Source organism: Abrus precatorius, unplaced genomic scaffold, assembly GCF_003935025.1.
Source record: "Abrus precatorius isolate BTA unplaced genomic scaffold, Abrus_2018 Scaffold6, whole genome shotgun sequence".
NCBI lineage: Eukaryota > Viridiplantae > Streptophyta > Magnoliopsida > Fabales > Fabaceae > Abrus > Abrus precatorius.
The window spans coordinates 20,101,814-20,125,642 of NW_020874406.1; the positions used below are offsets into that span (position 1 = coordinate 20,101,814).

General features: G+C 31.6%; 2 protein-coding genes across 2 annotated transcripts; both read right to left on the reverse strand.

Annotated features, from left to right (window-relative positions):
• Positions 1–2,097: 2,097 nt before the first annotated feature.
• LOC113868817 (proline-rich receptor-like protein kinase PERK9) lies at positions 2,098–8,275 on the reverse strand. Its single transcript, XM_027504735.1, has 8 exons — positions 6,585–8,275; positions 5,996–6,406; positions 5,824–5,910; positions 4,688–4,758; positions 4,524–4,600; positions 4,264–4,411; positions 3,501–3,662; positions 2,098–3,394 (listed from the first exon to the last, which is right to left on the reverse strand). The coding sequence occupies exons 1-8, from the start codon at positions 7,633–7,635 to the stop codon at positions 3,215–3,217; spliced, it is 2,187 nt and encodes a 728-aa protein (XP_027360536.1). The 5' UTR covers positions 7,636–8,275; the 3' UTR covers positions 2,098–3,214.
• Positions 8,276–15,080: 6,805 nt separating this feature from the next.
• LOC113868855 (HD domain-containing protein C4G3.17) lies at positions 15,081–20,472 on the reverse strand. The gene is made up of 8 exons (XM_027504811.1): positions 19,973–20,472; positions 18,748–18,872; positions 18,036–18,073; positions 17,218–17,328; positions 17,053–17,132; positions 15,822–15,858; positions 15,604–15,645; positions 15,081–15,513 (listed from the first exon to the last, which is right to left on the reverse strand). Exons 1-8 carry the CDS (start codon positions 20,216–20,218, stop codon positions 15,428–15,430), a joined length of 765 nt encoding a protein of 254 aa, XP_027360612.1. The 5' UTR covers positions 20,219–20,472; the 3' UTR covers positions 15,081–15,427.
• Positions 20,473–23,829: the final 3,357 nt, after the last annotated feature.

Sequence of the window (23,829 nt, forward strand, 5' to 3'; positions counted from 1 at the left end):
CAATATGCAATAATAGGTGATTGTTAATTCTGTAACTTTGTGTCAAAGTGTATATTGTGATAGCTGAATCAGCATTTAACATCCCTGACCATGTTACTGAAAAATTCGAGGAATAATTGTCTAAGGTGTGGATCACATGCCTTAATAATACCAAGACAAGATACCCGTGCTACCTGAGACAGCATGGTACCTATTCCAAACAATACTTTACTTCTGAAGAAAGGAACGGCCACCAAACAAAACAAGTAGTTGCCATACACATTTTGAGTGCTCATTTAGTATAAAAGCATGGATTAAAGAAAGAACTGCATTTCACAGTAGGAGGATCTTTTCACTTTCTGCAATAGTTTCAGCTTTTGTAAAAGTTTTTTTTTTCGACCCATTTTAAAAATTGGGCTAGAAATCTTAGCCAAATTTATGGACTAGTAGATAATTCAACCAAAATTAATACAAAAAATAAGAAAAACAATTATGAAAATTAGTAATAGTGTAGTCCAAATTTTAGACAAGTTAAGCTTAATTTGCCATCCTAGTAACATGTTCAAAGTCTACAAGGTCAGCAGTGTTCATAATTTGGCCCAAGCGACCTCTTTATTGCATGATTTCATCAGGTATGTCTTAATTTGAGCCGAAAATAAGGCAATAAATTGTGTTTGGTTATGTGTTTGCGTATAAAATGGATGGGTCATGAAGAATTAAATATGATAGGACGGTTAAGAGTTTAATGTCTTTGAAATTATATTTGAAAGGAAAAAGGGAAAGAAAAATAGAAAATTAAACTCTGGCATAACAGAACATTTGAGAATCGCACAAAGAATGTCAAACCCAATTTCACGCATCTGGAAGCATAAAGTTAATTGCTCCAACTTGACCTCTGCAAGGTCTAGCTTTTGTCAGGTAATCAGCACAACCGTTAGTTTTTTTCAACAAGACTCGCGAATCTTCCATTCATATTGTATAAATTCATCGAGATTATGTATTCATATTTACCACACGCTACAATATTGTCAAAATCTTGACAGCAAGAAAAGAATCCAAGCAACATAGTAAAAGGTTGAATTGTCAAAATGTTTATAATGCATGCTTGGTTTCATATTTATGAGCTTCAAACACATGCCTTTTAAAGCTATGTAGAGTGTTTAAATTTATATTTGAATAGTAAAAGATTTACGTTTATTTTAGTATTTTTAGGGTATAATTTTTATGTTAGATATATGTTTACATGTTTTTTTAACATAAATCCAAACACAAGTTGCAGTTAGTAACTAGACGTGCAATATACAATTTTGATGATGTATAGAAACAGAGTAAAACTAAATTAAAAAAAAAAAAATGGCTGGTCTGAAACTAATGTACAATTGATGAAGTACATAATGATTTAATATTAATGTAACCCTTTTAAACTCGACAAATAATCTGAATATATTTGCCAAATCTAAACAGGGGTCTCTAATTTGTTTTTTGAAACCAACCTCCTTAATTAAATGAGAAGAAAAGGGATTCTCTTAGTAGCAGTAACTTTCAACCTCTTTGTTTTCCCTTTCCTTGGCACAATAAGCCTTGCATGATCACTCTGACAATGCAACATTCCATTAAGGATGGAATTCTGATGATTTGATTTGAATACATTTCATTGTAAAGAAGCATGTATAAACAAGAACATTTTTAGCTGGTAGTTAAAATATGATTTCTGGGTTTGGTTAGCAAGGACATAAACTAAACAAATGCGAGTTAAAAATTTTCTGAGACTGTTTGTTTTTAAAAAAGGGTTTTGTTTTGTTTTGTTTTGTTTTTTTTTTTTCCCCTTAATTATAAAACTTTCATTTTGTTTTCATTCTTTTTCTTGGTTTAAAAGATTTGTACAATAAATAATAAAAATATAGAAATATGTTTTTAGTGCTTTAACGTACAAATCTTTGAAAACAAAAAACAAAATGAAATAGGACGACAATTTTGTAATTAAAAGCAAAAAAAAAAGAAGAAGTTAAAAACATTTTCTGAACCAATCAGTCTCTATACTTTTCATCCACAACACAAGCTAACATTTTTAAGAAGCATAAGCTCAATAGTAATTGTTTTAAACATAATTCTTTTAGGAAAAGAAAAGAAGATGAAACCCATGATTGTGGTAACAATTCTTGCATTCAAAGTTAACAAAGGCACGCTCTGTTCAAGGAACTAGAAAGTAATTCTCTTTACCATATCAGCCATTGCACTTGATGCTTAAAATGATTACAACATTCTTAAAATTAAATAATTAGAAAGCTTGATCCAACACGCTCTGAAAAGAAGACTTTCCCATGAAGCAAGACTTTATATGGACTCATCTACCAACAGCACGTCGGAATTGAATGAGTAGACTTAAGTCCTGTGTCTAAAGCTTTAGTCTAAATTCCAATAAATAACAAAATATTATAAAAGTATTGATTGATTTGTCAAGTCAATTTGACCAGCTTCCATATATATTATAGTAGCTAAAATCATGTTTTCTTAAGAGATATCATATCATTCAGTCAATTTAACAGTTTCTATGGTAGCAACAAGAGTGCTTGGTCCCAAGGTAGGACACGGGGCAGATGGTAAAACTAAATTCAGCTACAAATGTTCAATTTTATAATTTCAGTACTAGGTTATCTCAAACATAATTTCCTTCAACACAATGGTCCATAACCATCATATTTGTTTTAGAAATTCCAATTAGTCCCATAATTACTTTGGTTACTGACCAGATCAGTAGCAAATTTTTCATACCTTCAATTGAAAAAAGGTTTTTTGGAGCTCATTCTAAACTGTCACCTATTATCAGTGCAAATATATGTAACCGATGTCTCAACAATGTCCATTCCAAATAACATAAAAAAACATGTAACTTCTTGGTCAAGAGAATATTTAGGGCATAAAAGGAGTCACACATCTATTTTCTCATTTTGTGACAAATCAATCAATATGTTAATCTTTGTCATTGTGAGCATAAAACTTTTTACAAATTCTAATTACAAAAACAAAATTTCTGCCAGAAAACCAGCTAGTGAAAAGAATAATGAAATTCAGGCATAAGAATGAGGATCTGAACCTGATGCAGTCAATTCCAGAATCAAAAGCAACAGTGCACCTAGCCATATCTGCAACCAACAAACTCAACCAGGGTCTCCCCTTGACTTAGCTTGAGATCCTTTGGTCCAAAAGAAACTCTTCCAGTATGTACAGGGGCCTTTCATGTATTCAAACTAGCATGGCTAAAGAAGTCTGTGCTATAATTTTGACTACCAAATGCCATCCTCCGAAATAATCTTATTTCTTCAGATTGCTGCGCAGAGTCAAACACCTCGCTTTCCCCAAGTCTCATTCCGTTAGTTAGATCAGAACCTGCCAAGCTATCAAAAGCTCTAACAACCTATGAAACATAAAAATTCAAGAAAAGCAATGTCAGTAGTTTGCATGTTTGCTTCTTGTTAATCAAAGAGAACCGTTTTGCTGCTTTTAAAGTTTCCACCATTTACCTGTCCCATACGGGGTCTCTTTGCTGCTGAGTGCCGCACACAAGCAGCAGCAACTTCAATCATGCAATACAATTCACTCTCAACAAAGTTCTTTTCCAGCCTTGGATCTGCCAAACTATCAAATTCCTCAGTATCAATTGCATGACTCAGCAGAGGTCGAGCCTGAAAAATAGGTAGTAGGAGTGGCATCTTTAGTGATTAATCAGACTTGAGAAGTTCAAGTATGATTTAAGTGAAGATGTTTGACTTCTACAAATTTAGATAGTTTTCGGCTATTAATATGCATGCATAATTGGAAACAATTACTCTGATGAGGTCGACCAAAATGTTCTATCCCATAAATATAAGTAATATAACACAGCAATATTTAGTGACCTCAGTTCTTCATCTTTCTTCAGTAAGATTGAAGATGATACTCAGTTATCTTAACTTATCAAGTTCCCTAAAATTTTATGATACAAATATATGAACTAAATTAAGCATACTAAACTTGAAAGCAAAACATTGTACTTTGCTAGCTGGATTGCAACCATGGCTATACAGCAAGGTTTGCAAAATAGTAAGTATTTTGTCATCCTTATCATGCTTAAGTTACTATGATAAAAGATAAAATTTCCGAAGAGAAAGAAAAGCACAATCATGAATTAAATTTTAATCCTAATCAACTGTTTAATCGACACTAAAGACTTCCCAAACACAAGATTAGCAAAAAATAGCTATGTCGGCAAAAGAATGATAAGTGCAAAATGGCATCTATGCATACCCATTCAACTAGGCTTTCATCTCCCAAGGGTTGGGATGCATCTACTGGCTTCCGTCCGGTAATGAGCTCCAAAAGCACAACTCCAAAAGAATATACATCAGACTTCTCAGTCAATTTGCCACTTGATGCATATTCAGGGGCAACATACCTTTAGTAGGGGGAAAAACAATTAGTGTTGATTCAGTTTTTTGTACTAAAAGATCTATTAGTCTTAGTAAAAATGAAAGGAGAATTTCATAGACATATTAATGAATGCGCACCCAAAAGTTCCCATGACTCGTGTGGTTACATGCGTATTTGCATCAAGGGCTAATTTGGCTAGCCCAAAATCCGAGACCTATAACATTTGAGAATTTGAATTCTAAGATTTGGATATCAATAGAATCTCCAATATCAAAGTTTTAATAAGTAGAATGACAGATACCCGAGCTTCGTAATTGTAATCCAAAAGAATGTTTGATGACTTTATATCCCTGTGAATAATCCGAGGGTTGCCTGAAATGTGCATAACATCCAATAGCATCAATAATAATATAACATCTAAGCATTATCCTACTAGATTGGTCAGCTCCTTGCATCAATAGATGTCATTGTGTTGAACATTGATTCATGTCATAAAATATCCATATTTGACAATATTTTATGTGGGGCACAAACTGCCAAACACAGCCCTTCTATTTTGTCCAGTTTATTTCATGATAAATTAGAATTTTGGTATTTATAATTAAAACACCCCATGTTTAATTATGTAGTTTTTCCCCTTTTTGTCAATTATCACCAACTAGCACAAAGAAGGCTTAGAAATCATGTGAATGTTTTTCATATACTTCTGTTAACATCATATTATCTGCATAAACAATGTGAGACTTTTCTTCATTTGGTCATGTGCGTACCTTTCTTTCTTCTGATTCATACGTTCACTTAAGAAGATAGAATATAGCAACAATAAAGATGTCTCATAGCAGTAAATGTCAATTTTATGTTTTCTAGGTATATCCACTGCAATATTGCGTTTAAAAGGGTAATCTAGTGCACAATGCTCCTACATAGTGCGGTCTAGGGAAGGTAGATGTGCGTAGCCTTACTCCCATTATTGGAGGGGCTGTTTCCAGGATTTGAATCCATGACAAGGCAGCAATCTAAACATGGTGCCAAGGATTGCCCTAACAACATTGTGTTTATAACAATCAAATGATTTCCTGGATTGGCCATTCGTAAATGTACTAGAGAATATCTGATTTTAAACATAACTAGAGATTTATCCTGACATAACATCCTTGTTTGGTGGGAAAATTATGTGCATAAAGTTCAATCTTCTAGCCACCAAGCCATATCAACTGTCTAGTCAGTATATATGCCCAACAATTGTGTTTCAAATTATTAAAGAGAAAGGAGAAAAATGTTTTCTAGCACCCATCATCAATTCACAATCACATTCATGTAAAATCTGGTATAGTTTTAGCTAATTCAAAAAATTCAAATTTCCAAAAGGAAAGTGACTAATAGGCATTTATGTGCATTCCAAGATCAAAGAACAAAATAATAAGGATTGAAAATTACAATCTTCATGGAGATAAGCTATCCCTCGAGCTGCACCGGCTGCAATTTTAACACGGTTTGCCCATTCTAGCACAGGCCGACCTTCCCCTGCAAATTACAATTTCAGTTTATACATTCAAAATTAAATTAAAATATCATGAAACAATCGATAATCACTCAGAAGTAGTTTTACCATGTAGATGGAAATAAAGCGTATTGTTAGGAACATAGTCATAGACAAGTAGTCTTCTGTCGTCTTGAATGCAGTATCCCACTAAAGAAACCAAATGGCGATGATGTATGCGACTAATAATTTCAACCTCAGCTTTGAATTCTCTCTCCCCCTGACCTCCACCAATTTTCAGCTGTTTGACTGCTATCTCTCTCCCATCAGGAAGGTATCCTTTATATACAGAACCAAATCCACCCTCACCCAAAAGATTTTGAGTAGAGAAGCCATTTGTGGCCCTGATTAGTTCTTCATATGAAAACCATGACCTTGAGTTGCCAAGTCCACCAGGGTCAGATGGTGTATACACAACATCACTGCCAGAGCCACTTTGTACAAGAGGAGCTGAAGAATGTGTCTTAAAAAAGGATGAATCTGGAAAAAATCACACACTTCAAATAACACAATGGCAAGATAAATTTTTTATTTAGTCTAGAAACATGGGCATTATAAATTAAGAAAGTCATATAAATTGGTTCAACAAACCTAACATTTGCACCACCAATAATAAGCTATATGGGAAAAACAACAATGCGAGTGTTAACAAGTTTACCTGATTCGGGAGATGAGGCAAGGGTGGATGGCATGACATAACCACCGTTAGGAGGCACCTTTCTCTTTTGCCTCCTCATGCACCACATCGCAATCCCAATGAAACAAAGCACCAAAATTCCAGCCACCACACTAATAGCCACCACAGCACCAGTGCTAATTCCACCACTACCTCCTCCACCACCAACAGGGCTTGTGTTTTCTGTACTGTTCGGCGAGGGCGGCAATGAAGCACGCGAAGGCGGTGGCGGGGCCACTTCAACAATTGGTGGTGGTGGTGGGGATGACCTCAGTGTTGAATTTGAAGGTGGAGCTGCTTGAGAACTTGGAGGGGAATTAGGACTAATCCTAGGAGGGGTGGGTGATGGTGATGGCGGCGATGACTTCGGTGGCAGCACAGGCACCGGTGGTGATGATGAATTATCCGGTGGCGGAGGGTTTCTTGGGGGCAGTGCAGCCGGTGATGGTGGAGGTGAACCGATGGGTGGCGCAGACGGTGGCGGAGGAGGCGAAGCTGGGGTTGGTGGCACGGTGACCGGAGGAGGCGGTGAATTCTGCGGCGGCGGTGATGACGGTGGTGGAGCTGATGGTTGTGGTTGTGGTGACGGTGGAGCTGATGGTTGTGGCGGGGGTGGAGGGGCTCTAGATGAAACTGGTGCTGATGGCGGTGGTGGAGATCTTCTTGGCGGAACCGACGGCGACTGCGGTGGCCTTGCCGGAGGAGATGGCGGTGGTGATGGTGGGGGAGGGGATGACGGTGGAGGTGAGGCTCCAGACATGAGGGGAGGTGGAGACCGCGGCGGTTGTGAAGGCGGAGCAGCTGGAGGAGGAGCTGATGGGGTGGCCGGAGGTGGGGTTGAGGGGGTGGCCGGAGGTGGAGTTGATGGGGTGGCCGGAGGTGGGGTTGAAGGCGGTGGTGAAGGGGAAGAAGGTGGTGGTTGTTGCGGCGGCGGATTGGTGGTGGTGGTGGTGGTGGACGGTGAGGGACTAGTAGTGGAGGAGGGAGGTGTTTGTGGCGGTGGCGCAGCCGGTGACGGCGACGCGCTTGACATGTCACGCGCCAATCTCAACACCAAGCAAAGTTACAAACTTCATATACCATAATAATACTAATAATAGTAATAGTAATAGCAAGACCAAAACCTTTGTGGCTGAGATCAAACTCTTGCTTGGAGTTAAAAACTTGAGATGATAATGGCGAAGATAGTTGAAGTCACCAAACTTCACCAACCAAATCCAATGTTTCAAGAGCCAAACCTTAATAAAAACCTTGCAACCCACTTCAGCAAAAGTGATTTTGAGCAATACTCAGATCACCAATTTCAATATGCTTCAATCACAGTGCCAAATTCTGGATCATCAAAACTCAACTTTTTCCCTTTTTTGTTGTTGCATGCAATCTAGGAAGATTCTAGGTTGTCTGATTTTGCGGATACAGAGAATTTCAGTGGAGGTACGACACAGCACATAAATCACCACTCATCATCGTTATTGTCAAACTTGACTTGAGAGAGGAACCAAAACATTAGGGCCCTCGAACTTGAAATACCTTTGCGTTGTTTGAATTGAACAGTTCTCACTCTTCAACGCGAATTTTCTGAATCGAAGGTAATAATTTTCGTCCTATGAGAACTTGTTTGAGGGTGTCTGTGTTTGTGTCTTCTCTGCATAGTCTCCACTTGGGTCGGGAACACGTTACACGGATTGTGGGGTCCCAAATCCAAAACCCACGTGAAAGCGACTCCTAAGAATGCTACCTCACTCTTCTTTTCTAATTTCAGCCTTATATTGTATTATTCATTAATATAAAATAACCTAAATTCATATTTAATAATAAGATATGAATTAGTGTAAATTTTCATCTGTTTAATTTCCATTATTAAATTTATGTTAGTTTAGGAAAAAAAATCTTACATACCTACATTGTATAAGTAGCTGGTGAGAGATTCAAAAATAAGAGAGAAAAAAAAATTAAAAATACGGTAAATAATATGATGTAAAAAAATGAAAATTATTATACAAATGTATAAAAAATTTAAAAATCTTTAATTTCTACACTACTGAAAGAAACATTTTCATTTTTATACGATCAACAATCTCCTTGAATTTTGTCATATATACCATGGTAAAACATCATTCATGTGATGTCACAATATTGTAAGTTTTCTTATATACAGTGGAGTATTTTTGTTTTTAAATAAGAAAAATGTCAACAACAGACTTTCTATCATAATTTTTTTATTATTGACTAAAAATAAAAGAATATTAATTTAAAAATAAAAATATATAATTTATATAATTTTAATAAATTTTAATTAATAATAAAAGAAAACATGTTAGCAAGTGTTTAATGTCATTCTTCTTTAAATAATTTTAACACCACAATGCACCTACCAATGGAATGGTTCAAATAGACCATTTATGTCTTCTTTCCAATGCTTTGTTATTACAACTTAAATTTTGTTCAAACTTTGACATTAAATTATAGCAAACAATAAATGAAAAGGGTCACGCAACGTAAAGGCGCCGTTCATAGACTTGTCAGCGCTCTTCAATTTTATCCATTTTTCGACATATTATATATCATAACTTGCAAAGTTAATATATGTGTTATCATGATTAAAAGCACATTAAACAAAGTATGTGAACGAAATTAATTAATAGGGATAAAAAATTATGACCCACCTTCCCTAAATGTTAGTTTTGTCTTCATACTCGATGCAGCGGTGGATAGTATTATTTATTTTTGCAACATTTGTTTGATGCTATGAACAATTAGTATAAAATTATGTTATTAATACTACTAGTTAATGTCATTTGTCATTACTGATGACCTTTTGGTTTTTGGCAGCCATTTTTTAGTGCAAAATATTCAGCTTTGGATTTCGCTGACAACTTATTTTATGCTTGTAGGACTGTATAATAACTTAATGAGCTCTTTTACTAATAATGTTATTTAACATAATGGGGATTTAAAATTGAGTTTAGACATGCATGATCTTAAGAATAAAAGATAAGCTCAAAGCTTAAAGTGGGTATGTTTTCAGCACCAATTAATGAAGACCAAAGACTATATTCACAAGGTAGACAAACAATAAGCAAGTAGTTCATTTTTCTTTTCTTGTTTTTGATGTTATTGCAGCAAATAGGAGCATAATCATCAGTGATTTTTATGTTTAAGATATACATGGTTGATATTCTTTATGTTGATTATCCGAATCAAAAGAATTATTTTTTAAAATGTAAAATATAAATAAAATTGCTTATATGTGTAATGAATAAAATTGTCTCTATAATGTATAAAATAATGCAATATTTTTATATTATGTATTAATCTTTTTAATTATTTTCTAAGTACGTGTTCAATTAAAAGAAAAAAACATCTCTAGGCATGAGTGCACTAGAAAAAATAAGTACTCACCATATTGTTTTTTCCTACCAAACGTGGAAGTTCTCACTCTTTTCCACTAATTCCTTCATTCCTCATTTCTTTACTTCCATTAATACAAATTAAACCATTAAATATTAACCACTCTCTTCATTGTATAAATCCATTGCTATGACTCCAACTATCAATATAGACTTTAAACTTACTCTTCTATTCTTATTAATACTTTAAACATAGCTTAGCATGTACTTGCTTATTATAAATGTGATACTTGTTTTTTTTTAACAGTCCCATTCTTGAGCAAAACTGACTCATATATAATTAAAATCACTCTACAGATAATTTTTTTTATATTTTTTAATAAATAAGTTTATAAAACATTGTTTTGACAAAAGACTTCTAACGCTAACTTTAATGTAAAAATTGGATCAAGGACATCTTTCCAATAAAACGAAAAATCATTACGTGTTTTGAGAGTGCATGGCGTTTAGATTTGCTTGAACTAGAAACTTAATTATTGTTCATTAGATCATCAAGTTCAAGTGGACCAGAAGATGAGAAAAACAGGTGAAATTTGAATGTGGGTCCGCAATGTCCCATCAACCATGTTTAGCAACCCGTGAAAACCAAATATCATTGCAATACAAAAGCCAAATATGGTTGCTATTCGAAAATTCCTCTAAATTATGGTAAGATTTTGGGTCAAGAGCTTCCCAACACTGATTAGAAACCTTCAAAATTGTCCTACTTTCCCCTTTTAACTTTTCCTTTTTTCATTCTCTGACAGTTATATGCTTCTTCTTTTTTCCTTTTCTTTTGTCTTTCTTCATTTTTCTGTTTATATAACCACTAAAAATAAATAAGACCTCATGTCAAAAGTTTTTTTTTATCTTGGTATTTTTATTATAAAAACTTTTAAAAAATGAAACCAAAAATACATATTATTAAAATACATTAATAATATATTGTACTTTCGTTTAATTATAAATTATCATAATTTTTTATTTAATCAACAATATAATTTTTTATGAAAAAAAATGAACGGTAATATGTATGAACATGTCATTATCTCAAAGTAATGATTTAATTTATTATTGTTATTATCAGTTAGTGGCTTATCTAAGCGTTGGCGCGTTTCTATCTTTTTCTCTCAGTGTCGGCGAAAACTGTGAAAAAGTTAGCAGAGTACGAGATGACGAGGCGCATGATTGTTCAGTACTCACCATATTAAATAAACGACAGCGTAGCAGATGCACAATAACTTGTTTTCTGCACCATAAAAGCCCTCATATTTTAATCAACGGTTTAGATATCTAACTCACAATTACTACTGTAAATTAATTTGTAACAGGATTAATCCAAGGTTTCGACTATTAAGCTAGACTATTTTTAATAATAATAATAATACTAATAATAATAATAATAATAATAATAGTATATAAATTAAATGTAATACAATAATAGGAAAAGTAGGATAGGTGGTGACAAAGTATTATCTAGTATTTTATTACACTACACTGTCTCCATAATTTTTTTTAGCTCACCTAACTCATTAATTAACGGGATAACTTATGGATATTCTTAATTTAAAATATTATTAATATAAAAATTTGTTGATTTAAATATTAATTGGTAACTTAATAAATATTAACTATTAAATGATAATGGGTAAATTTTTATGATATTTTTTTTTTCAAAATTTATATATATTTAGTGAGCTAACTAAAAGGCAACCTTCAGAATTAAGTTGACACCCTATTGATCTCAAACCTCATTGAATCAACCTGCATGAGGCAGATTAGGCTGTTTAGACAATGAACAACTCAAAACCACCACCTATTATATTTTTGTGCATTGGAGGAGTTGGGAGGGATTATTTGGTAAAAAAATGCCCTGCTAATGCACGGGAGTGATCAGGATCAAAAGGAAAAAACAAAGGTATACTATTGGGTGAGAATCTTATCATAATCAGTACAGAATAGGAGCTAGCTCAATGCCAAGAAAAATGCAAATAGTTACTGCAAAGTCACATGTTTAATTAATTTAGACTCTGGCTGCAAAAGAGTTGATTAGCTAGGGGAATTTTTTTTATCTGCTCTCGAATATATTCTCTATAGATATGCATAAAAGAAACCTAAAGCTTTAAGTAAAAGAAATCAAAGATAGACACACAGGTTGGTGTTTTATTGTATGTTATTATCAAAAACAAAAATATAACTGGGGTTTGTCTATGTCTGAGTTTTATTTTTTATTTTTTTTCCAGAGGATCTTCACACCGGCATAAATGCAGAATAAATTAAATTTAAGTTAATAAACAAACCAACCTGAAATGAATCCGTTTAATTGATAAGAAAAATTGCAAATGCTCTTTTTTAGGTGAAATAAAAAATACAAGTTCACTTTTACCTGCTACCTTCATTTTTTTTTTATCTGTTTACTACTTTAATTTGTATATAAGAGCTTGAAGTATTGACTGGTTCAAGTTCAAGAAGAAAAAATTGTTATTTTTTATTTGATATGATAAATTCAAAGTATAAAATGCAGACGAAATGTGTGTATATATAAAAAACTGAGTGGGCAGTATCTGCGTATGGAAGCCATAACTATATGTTGACTTAGTCTTCCCGAATACAAGAAATTCTCAGTGTATAAATGAATAAGACACTACGATTTTATGTTGGTTCTCTAATAAAGGCTAAACTGAAATTGTTTAGAGTGGTTAACACAATCTTTTATTTATTAATAAAAATGTGAATGAATTATATTTTTCTTTCCTCAGAAGATGTATTATAGTCTTCTGCTCTTGTATTTTAAAATATCCACTTTCATCTCTTTAAAGATAAATATTTACCATATTTGAATATATTTTTAATGTAAATGAGATTTTTAGATAATATTATTCTTATTATGTTGATTTTGAACATAATTAACAGTTGCTTTGAACATTTTCTCTCAATTTTGTGATCTTAATATATAGTAATTATTTTAAATGACAATTTAAAGTTGATACGATGTTTAAAAATAGTTGCTAATAATAATAATAATAATAATTTATTTGGAGATACATTTATAATTATTTATCACTGTTAAAAGTTTTGTTCATATTAAAAAAACTAAAAAAAACCAAAGTGTAACTCATTTTTATCTTTCAAGGAGCAATAGGAGGTTGATTCGAGTACTATATGCTTGACTTTTTTAAAGTAAAGTTGTGAATTTGAACTGCTTTGTGTCTATATATATATATATATATATATATATATATATTAGAATTGGAATTTTATTTTGATACTCTTATTTTTTATAATTATTAAAATTATAACTTAATTTTTAAGTTTTTTGGTTATTAATTTTTAAAGATTATTTGAATTAAAATGTAGTTGATATATAATTTATTTAAAATTATATGAGTAAATCAAATTTAATGTTTTATTTCCGCTTCCCTTAAATCCATCCTTAAAGTCTCTGCCAAGAATGGAGATGAGGAGAGCTAAGAGAACCCTAACCCTATCTACAAAGATGTTGCCAACCCAACCTATAGAGGAATTATGGGACAAAAAAGAGTGTAAGATTCAACATATGTTAACTTCAATAAAATTTTAATAATTTAATATTTTCACTTTGATCCAAATTATAAGGGGTTAAGAGTAAAATAAAAAAGCATAGGACAATCCTTCAATAAAATATTAAGGGCTAATAAATCTCACATCTCCTTATATTCAATAAAATTTTATTGGATGCCTTTCTTTTTTTAATCTACATAAATCTTCTTTATTTTATTGTACAACAACATAATTTTGTGTACCTTTCTTAATTACAATGGCTTCCTTTATTTCTTATGTAATTGTATAAATTGAATGAAGTCAAAATAATGTAAATAAATGAAAAGATATCTGATAAAATTTTATTAAACCTTAGAAATGTGAATGTAATTTGCTTGAATACTAAACTACAAGAGATAAAATATAATTTAATCTAAAAAAATAAAAATTATGTGATGTATTTGTAATTAAAAATAAAATATGAAACAAAATAATTTTTTTTCAAGTCAAAAACAGCCTCTCAAATTTTTGAAAATTTTCGTTATACTATAGAAAAATGTCATATAATAATCGTTTGGAGCTAGATTTCCTTGATTGTTATATATTGTTAAACAAGTTATTATTATACATACAAATAAATATAACTAGCAACAAACATAAGAGAATGAGAGGAGAATGGAAAATGAAAGATGTAAAGAGGAAGAAAGTTGAATGGTCAAAAGAAAAGGAAAGTAAATATGGTTGGTTAAAGTAATAAACTTTGTCCTACAAGGCTTTATTCTTTTCATTTATTTCATTTATTTTAAATAATTCTATGGAATAAATTTTTATTTTCTTTCATGCTCCTCGTCGTATTTCAAATTGCATTTACAGAAAAACAGTCGAAAGCTAAATTATTCTTTATTAATATTCAACATTTTCACCATAGAATCGATGAAGAAATAAAATAAAATTATGTTTAAATAATTTTTTAATTCTCTAAAAATTCATAATATGTTCATTTGATCTTTCATTTTTAATTTTTGTCAAACAAATTCTCTAAAAATATTTTCATACAATCTTTGTATTAATAATTCGTTACATTTTTTTCTCCAAATATTTAGGTATATAACATCTAACTTATATAATAATATAATATAGTTGATATGAATAATGTGGTAACATTTACACTTTTATTTCTTTTATATTTTAAATTTTAATTTCAAAAATCTAATTTTATAATTCAACTTTATTAAAAAAATACAAAAAAATGATATTATTAATGATATATCTTAGTCAAATTATCAGTCATCTTGAATGTTATGCAAATAAATAATTAGATTAAAATGATTTTTTTTTTTGAAAAACTAGATTGAAAAAAAATTATAAGGAGGAATGGAGTAGACAAATCACGATTTTTTTTATGCCTACAACCTTGTTTTAGCCACAGAATCATTATAAAGGTAGGCCTCTCAAATATTTAATTGTCTTTATTCTTCCAAAAGTTTATAATATTTAACTGAAACTTCGGTGCCAGACTAGTTGATAGAAAAATGGATGCCTATTCAATTTGACTTACTAAACATCAATGAGATCAAATAGCTACAACTTCCAACTATTTCTGAGAAGAAAATTACAAGATGTTCAATACTCTTAATATTTGATAATAATTTACACTACCAGTGTTGACAAAAGAAAAGAATATAAAGAAAAGCTAAGTTTAAATGCGTCAACAAGAAAGACAAAAGATGATTCCAAAAAAGAAAAAGAAAACTTATCAGGCAGGGACAAGAGACTGATGTCATCCCAAATTATGTCAAAATTCCTGAACATGTTCTGCATGAAATCATGTTTATTGGTTGGTAGTTAACTTAGCCATTCTGCCGATGTGACCAACAACTACTCAAGCCACCATGGCACCACTTGTCAACCACTATATCAACTCAACCTCTTTGCTGATAAAGATTTTCTTCTTGAAATGATCTCAGATGCCCAACTTTTTCCTAATTCAGTTTGAAACTTCCCTGAAGACCAAATAAAAGATGAAGTGGTTGACAAATGTTCTCAGAAAATAAATACGAGCATTTCATTTATAAGTGAAGTTTCAATTTTACCTGCAGTTGAAAGGAAAAATTCATCCAACACCTTGCCATGTTCTGCCACAAGGTACAAAATAATTTGAGATACTTAACATTACAAAGCATACCGTGAAGAATGTTTAGTAATACCAGTATTGACTTTAGGAAGAATCATCAATCATAAACCTCATATCATCAAAGAGCCAGAGTGGTGTAGGAATTCAATGGCCACATGCAAATATTTTATAACTTACCCGTTTCATATTCCAGTGCTTGCAGAATCATTTCAACCTGATCAGAATTTTAGAGGGGCCGGACAATATGATTAGAAATCAACCACAATATCCCGATAGAGATGCATGTTATGACGACATAAAAATAGGGGGAATAACACTTTAACTATGAAATTTGTCTAAAACAATTTGTTACAATAAGTATAAAACCCAATACATTTCACTTCTCTCATGATAAAAAAAACAAACACTTTACTCCCTCTAACCCCTTGAAGATAAAAAAACATGAAGTGTTAAAAACATTATTAAAACTGATCGTGTAGAGATAATTTGTTATGTCTGTGAAATAATTATTGCCAAAACTTTTAATCCTCTGCAATTTATTTTATACAGCCAGTATTCAAAAGTTCTTGTTTATTGTTTATGCACGGAACTAGCCATCTGTCCTAGTTTCTTACCAATGCATTTTAGAAGACAAATCTAAATGTACTTAATTTGGTAAATTCTGTTTGATTTAAGGAAAAAGAACAATTTCTCAGTGTGTTATCTGATCTACCTAAGAAACTTTAGGCTACTTATTCTTTCAGTGTAAGTGCAAGACAACAACATTCCTATGAAAAATATTTTTTGGGATCATCGGTGAGAATTAGGTGTACCCTGATATGTTGAAACACTTTCTGATGTTTTACTCTAAAGGAAAGCTGTATGGTAAAACACAGTCCAATATTTACTGGATTTTCAGCAAATTTGGCTCTGGAGTGATTGCTAGCATTTTTTATGGTGTCTCATTGTCCCTAAACCTGAATGGGTAGGATTATGTTCATGTGTTATTTTTTGTGATGGCGGCTTAAAGAAAGCTGCCCTTTCTGACAAGCTGAGACCCGCCTTGTTACATTTTTTATTTTTTCAAATTTTCATCAAGTATTTTGTTCTTTTTTCTTCAAGCACATCTGACCCACATCATAGTTAATAATTCTATCTCTGTGTCTGTAAAACATTTTTTAATTAAAAAAAAAATGTCAACATCCTCCAAGGAAACTTCTTTTCCACTCCCACCCCCCACAAGAGAGAAAAAAATGTCAATACTTCCATTACCCATCATTCACCCTTTTCTGCTGCCAATATATAGTTTTTCTAAATCTAACTTTCCTTCAAATGTCAAATAGCCCATAACCTTAAACCATGTTAATTTGGTCCCAATGTTCAAGCTCACACATAAAGGGCACCTCTGTATCAGGTAGCATATGCATACCTTATCAAAATCCTTAACAAGATTAGCCTCTAAAGAAGAATTGTTTTCATACTCTGCCCAAAGTTCTTTGATCTCCTCAGCTGTGATAAAAACAGTGACCACAAGTAAAGTTGATGCCAAATTTTGAATCTCTTGAAATTTTTAAACAAAAATAATTTTCAATACCTCTCATCCCTCCACCAAGAACTTCACACATTTTGTTCAAAGCTTCCTGCTCCATTCTGCTCTTTTCAGCCTTGGGCACACCATCAGATGGTGTTATATCTCCTACAATAGCTATTGAATGCAATACCAAATTTAAACTCCAATAAGTTATAAATCATATATTGAAAAGATTTGATACTTTAATCTTAGTCAATTTCCTTTATCTTTTTCTTGTATATATGCTTAAGGAAAAACAATGTGTTCACCATTCACAATCACATACAACTAAGTCACAATTTGTGTAACAAAATCAAATAAACCAACATTCTTTTCTGAGTTTTTCCTTCCTTGTACATGTTATAAACTCTTAACTGCCACTGAAAAACAAAATGTAATACATATATTTTTTTCAAAAGTTTTTCTAAGTAATCCACTTTGACATTCCACCCTATCCAATCATTTAATCAGCAGTCTACATTTACTAATGATTATTAAGAAACATTCAATATGCTATTAATCCATTGATTATTATGAAGGTGGAGAACTGCTATTTAAAAATTACTTAAGCCTCAGAACTGTTCTTCCTGGAAGAATAGGATGGTCATATATAACATAAATGAACACATACTCTACAATTTATGCCACAGTGGAAATGGAAACTACCAATGTTTGCAGCTTGCAAGGACATGAGTCACCAGGCAGTCATTTTGAACGAAAATTGAAAATTTTGAAATTTTGATTTCAACCAAATACAGCTAGCAATTCATCCAAAGTAAAATTTGTCACCAAATTTAGTATAAATAAATTCAGAAACAATTCAGAGGGAATCAGAGAGATACCTTCTGCAATATCATGCACGAGTGCTATTTTAATACATCTGTACAGCAGGAAAATAGAGTTTAAAGAGAAACCCAAGGGGATCACCTAAAACAAATCCAGTAAATATAAATAACAGAAATGGGAGCAAGTAAACAAAGTAAATTACTCCAACAAAAGTAAACCTATAGAGATAAGGAAGTTTAGAAGTACAATCAATTTGGTGAGATATAAAAATACTGACTCACACTGTTATGGTATTAGACAGATAACACTCACAAGGTAAAAAAAGAAAGAAAAAAATCTGTTATTTTGGTGGGCAGAGTGCATAGCTTACACTCTCTTATATCATCTAGGCTGTGTACAAAATTACAAATCTCATGGACAAAGAAATATGTTATGAACTACAGAAAACATAGAGATAGAAAAGGTAGAACAGAGAGAGATAGAGATGAATGAATTGAAGAATGTGTTTCTTTTGATTGATCACTCACAAATCCATTGAGCAAAACTTCCTCCAAGGGTCCCCCTGAGACAATGGTTTCCCGCTTTTACAGTAAACAATTCTCAGTATCCAACCAAAGACAATACTATAGTAATGTACTCTATTTTCAAACTTTCACATAATCATGGAATCTACAGATGCATCTCACAATAGAACAAACCAAAGAACTGATACCAAACAGAAGTGACCATCATACAAATTCATATAACAAGAGAACATCAATGCGAAACCTTTCTCTATTCAATCCAGGAACATCGCCAGCAATCAATGCCATTAAAGCCATGCGGTACATATGGTCAGCAACCGATTCAGCACCTTTTATCCCATGATTAACCCATCCTTTCCTCTTTGTAGTCTACAAGGCACATGAGTATGACAAAGAGAGACCATATTATTATTCATCCAGTGATGCAGAACCAGTCCACAACCTCAATTTTTCAAATCAAGTATCATTATTTTCTTTCAATATGAATACCCTAATTTAGAAACAGTCTACACAATAAATACAAAAGATAAATCTCAAGCTTCCAAAGGCAAAGAGTGCAAATTAGAGAGACAGAGAATGTTCCTATTTAACATTCTTCGCCTCTCTAACCAGTAGGGGATGCCCCATCAACTTTACTATGCTTTGATGTCCTTCCCACAAACAAATTTCATCCAACTTGAAATTTATTAAGAAAAAAAGATGTTGCTGTAATTGAATATCCGACAGACATCCAATTTTAAAGTTTGTTCACCATTCAACCCTCGTTGCTGTAAACCAACCCGGTAGTCTAATATGATAGATTATCTGTAGCCAAAAACTACAACCAACACAAAAAATGCAGCCTAATGTTATCATACTACAAATTTTAAGAGTGTATATACCTACTTTCACAAAAGCACACTTTTCATTCACATTTAGACCCATTAAAAATCATTGTATTGCTTTCACCATTTCTAGTATAAGGGGTGTTTGGAAAAGTTCATTTGGACCCACGAAAGTAACTCTAAGCCCATTTTATCTCATTTCAGTAAGCTCCATTGTTGTTAGAAAACCCGGCTTAATTCATTCCCAAGAGCTACCTCACAGGAAGAGGAAAACGCACGCCTTATAAGGAACATTCTGATCATATTCAAGTGAGACATCTTAACAACATTCAAGCTTACTTATAACCTCTCATTCCACAAGAACTCATCGAAAAAGTATTTAATTAAACTAATTTTCCAAACGCACCCTAGTCTTTGAAAAGAGAAAACAAAGTAAGAACATGACACCTTCATAACTATTAGTGCAAACACAAAAAACTTAAATCAAACATAAACCAACTAACCAATCCAACCATAAGGATATCTTAGATCACATTTTTTTCTTCTTTTTACAAAAATGGGTAAATTGGGAATTTTGGGATCACACTTACACACACACACACACACACACACACGATAGAACAGAGAATCAACGAGTGTACGTACCTTAAGGCGGTTGCAGAGGGTGAGAAAATCAATGACAGAGGAGGAGGAAGAAGAAGCGGAGAAGCCAATGGAGGAGGTATGGGAGTGCAAGCCATCCGAACCTGGAGCTTGGGACCGAACCGAAACGAGCCTGAGGTTCGGAGCGGCGTCACGGAAGAAGATTTTGGGTGTGAGAATTGAGCGAAAAGGGAAAGTGCGATGTAGTGAGCGCACGCAACAGCGAGCTGGTGAATAATTAATCGCCATTTTTAAAATTATTATTATAATTATTTTTCTCTAAAATTTGATATTGATGAATGAAGAGAGAGATGGGTGATGGAGAACAGAAGGCGACGAGAGAAATTAGGACAATGTTTGCGTTTTGGGGTTTCTTAGGCGATTGTTTGGGTCTCTGTTTTGTTTCGTAGGTCGTTGTTTGTTGTGACTGATGTTTCTTGATCTCTCATCAATCATCTTCCCTACTGCTTCTGCAAGAATATGCTTCCATTCAATTTGTTTCCAGATTTTAATTTTCTTATTACTATATTATTCTTGTTTATTGGTATTAATCAAAATTAGACTATGATTTTATATTAATTTTTGTGGACAAATTATATTCATATTCTCTAAAATTTAACAATCTTTAAATTTTAATGTTACTTGACCCTTTTTTTTATGTTGTTGATTGACCTTCCTTGGTTGATACATTTGTGTTGTTAAGAATGTTACAACTTACAGGGGTGTGCTATTATATAAATTGAGAAAAAAAATATGTAGAGACTTAAATAAAAGAGAAAAAGTGAGTAAAGTTTTATTAAACTTAAAAAAAGTAAGAGTAATTCATCTATATTATTTTATAAAAGGATAATTTTTATTTTTCCATAAGCAATATTTTTGTTATAAATAAATAAGCAAAGTTTTTTTTAAAGATTATGAGTAAACATTAATGGATTTTTTTGTGAACTTTTGTTCTTTTGTTTTATTTTTATAAATTTATTATTTAAATACAAAATAAACTCTTACAAATTATTTTATGAATTATTATTTATTGTAATTTTATTATCAAATTTTAAGAATTTAAATGATTTTATTAAATAAATATAATTATATTTTGAGTACCCTTTTACTCACAATAATAAGTCTCTTTTATTTATAAAAAAATATAATTATATTTGTTTAATATTTTAATAGTTAATGAAATCAATTTATTTAGAATGTCTAGAATAATTTATAATTTTATTAATTTATCTTAAAATTAATAGTATATAATATGATTATTTAATCATGATTAATATATATATATATATATATATATGTGTGTGTACATCAGTGGATTTTTTGTTAACTTTTGTTTCTTATTTTATTTTTATCAATTTATTGATTTAAATTCAAAATTAAAACATGCAAATTATTTTATGTAGTGTTATTTGTTTTAATTTTATTGTAAAATATTTTTTTAATAGGATTGACCCAAAGTCTATGAAAATTTAAAGCGAACTTTGATTTAGGCCATTTTAGAAGGATAAAAATATTTTACCAAAATTGTTATAATTTTATTCAAACTGAATTTTCACTTTTTAGGATTTAAAATCATTCAATAAAATAATTAATTAAATTTGTTTAATAGAAATTAATTCATTTAAAGAGTGTTTATAATATTATTTTAAAATTTTATTAATTTATCCTAAAAAACTAAATTGATAATATATAATATGATAGAGAAGTATAATATAATATATAATATTAATTTATCCTAAAAAACTTCACTTCCATGTTTCACCTAAGGATAGATTAGTGGGTTCTTGAAAAATGACAACTGAATAAGATGAGAACCATAGATGAAAAAGAAGACATGTTAGTACACAAGAAACATAAATAAAGGACGTGTATCAAATTTATAGGAGATATAATCATCCTTTCTATCTCTTTTACAAAAACTTCACATGTTGATTCACTTAAGGATAAATTATATAGTAAATTGCTTTGAGAGAAATCATCTATGCTTAATTTTAGAAGGATGAAGCATGACACCTTTTAATGAAATTTGTCACAATGTTGCGTGAAGGACGCTCAATAGGGTATAAAAGTAAGGCAAAAGATAGCGTGCTAAAAACAAGCTATCTCTTGTGGGTAAATTAATAAGGTGAAAATAAATAACCCTAGATCAAATATAGGAAGTTGGGTAAGGTTTTCTTTTTCACCGTGATGTTATTTTAATTTCTTGTCTTCTTCAGTTACTAATACACTAATTACGTGGAAACTTTTCCAAATCACTGTCTTTGATAAAATATTTTTTAGGATGTGTTAAAAATGAAAGAGAGAGAGAGAGTAGAGATCATTCATCTTAGGCAAGGTAGTATGTGAGACAGTGTCGAAACACAACATGAATATTCTCTTAACATCGTTATGCTACGAACTACATACTTAGGTTGTGAAAGAATAAATTCTTATTACCTGTCATGTAACTCAATTAAACATGAACTTTCATTCACTTTTACTCTATTCTCTTCAGTTTTTTCTCTTCTTGCTAAAAACAATATTGCTTTACATTATTACAGCACTTAATTAGTTTTGATTTTGAAACAAAACATAACAGTTCAATATAGTTAAATTCCAGCTTTTGTCTAAATTCTTTTATTTTATCTTATTTTCTTCATTTATCTTGTATTTTATTCTACTTTTAGCTAGTCTTTTATTAGTTTTATTTAGTTTCCTTTTGACTTCTTCACAGGCATTTTTATTCGGAATTTTGAAATCCAAAATTCAAAAGTCTAAAAATAAAAATAAATTAATTAATTAAAAACATGAAGAAGGATCACAGCGGCGGTAATTTCTTGAGTAAGAGAGATCCAATCATGAAAATAGCAATTGATTTGGAGGAAATTTCAAGTCTATGGCATTCTGCTACATCAATATTTCCACTATTTATCAACCTTCTTTTATATTTAGAAAGATTAGTGAGTACATATAATTAAACACCTATATTAAATATGGATAATCACTACTAAAGGCATTAATCGTTAGTTTATATGTGGTGACGCGTTTGAATTTTTACTGCAATAATAACTACACATTTAGAGACTCGTTACTATATGTTGCGATGAGTCAATTTTTTGGAGGGAATTCAACTTCATGGCAATAGTTTCACTGTCTATCAATCAACCCTCTTTTATAGTATATTAAGATATGAGTGAGAGAAGATCACTTATGTAATATATTTCCGAGATTATATTTTATGTCGAAGAATAAAATGAATCAATAGCTGATGTTGGGCATTGCATTGCAGTCACAACATGTGGTCTTGGAATCTTAGAAAGAGGCATTTTTTTTTCATCCAGAAGAGGAGATTATAGCCAAGTTTACGTGTCTTATTAACTTTGTAAAATTGGAGCCAATTCATGATATAAGCAGGGAATTTATTCGATAAAATTAGCATATATTCTTCTCCAAGAATGTCTTCTACATTATCAACATATTCATCTTTTTTCAAGACTTAATATAGTTTTCTCCATAGAAATATTTTGGCTTTCGGTTGGTTCTGTTGGATAGGATTCCTACAAAGCTAAATCTTGAGAAGAGGGAGGTGCTGTTTGACTCCTCAAGAATCTTCAATTCATTTTATTTTTCAGGTGTGAGGTTTCCATTTAGGTTGACTTTCTATTTACTCTTGGTTCGGATATTCCTTCCCTTACTGTGAGGACAGTCTTCCTATTTGCTGTACCACTATCGGCTGGTCAATATGAAATGGTTGCGGTTTGGTCTACATGGCTTCCAAGAAATAATACACTACAAAAAAATTATCATTACTAATATATAAAAGTTTTCAAATGTTAAGATACTCTTCATTAACATAAACGTTGTCTTCTGACAAAAAAAAA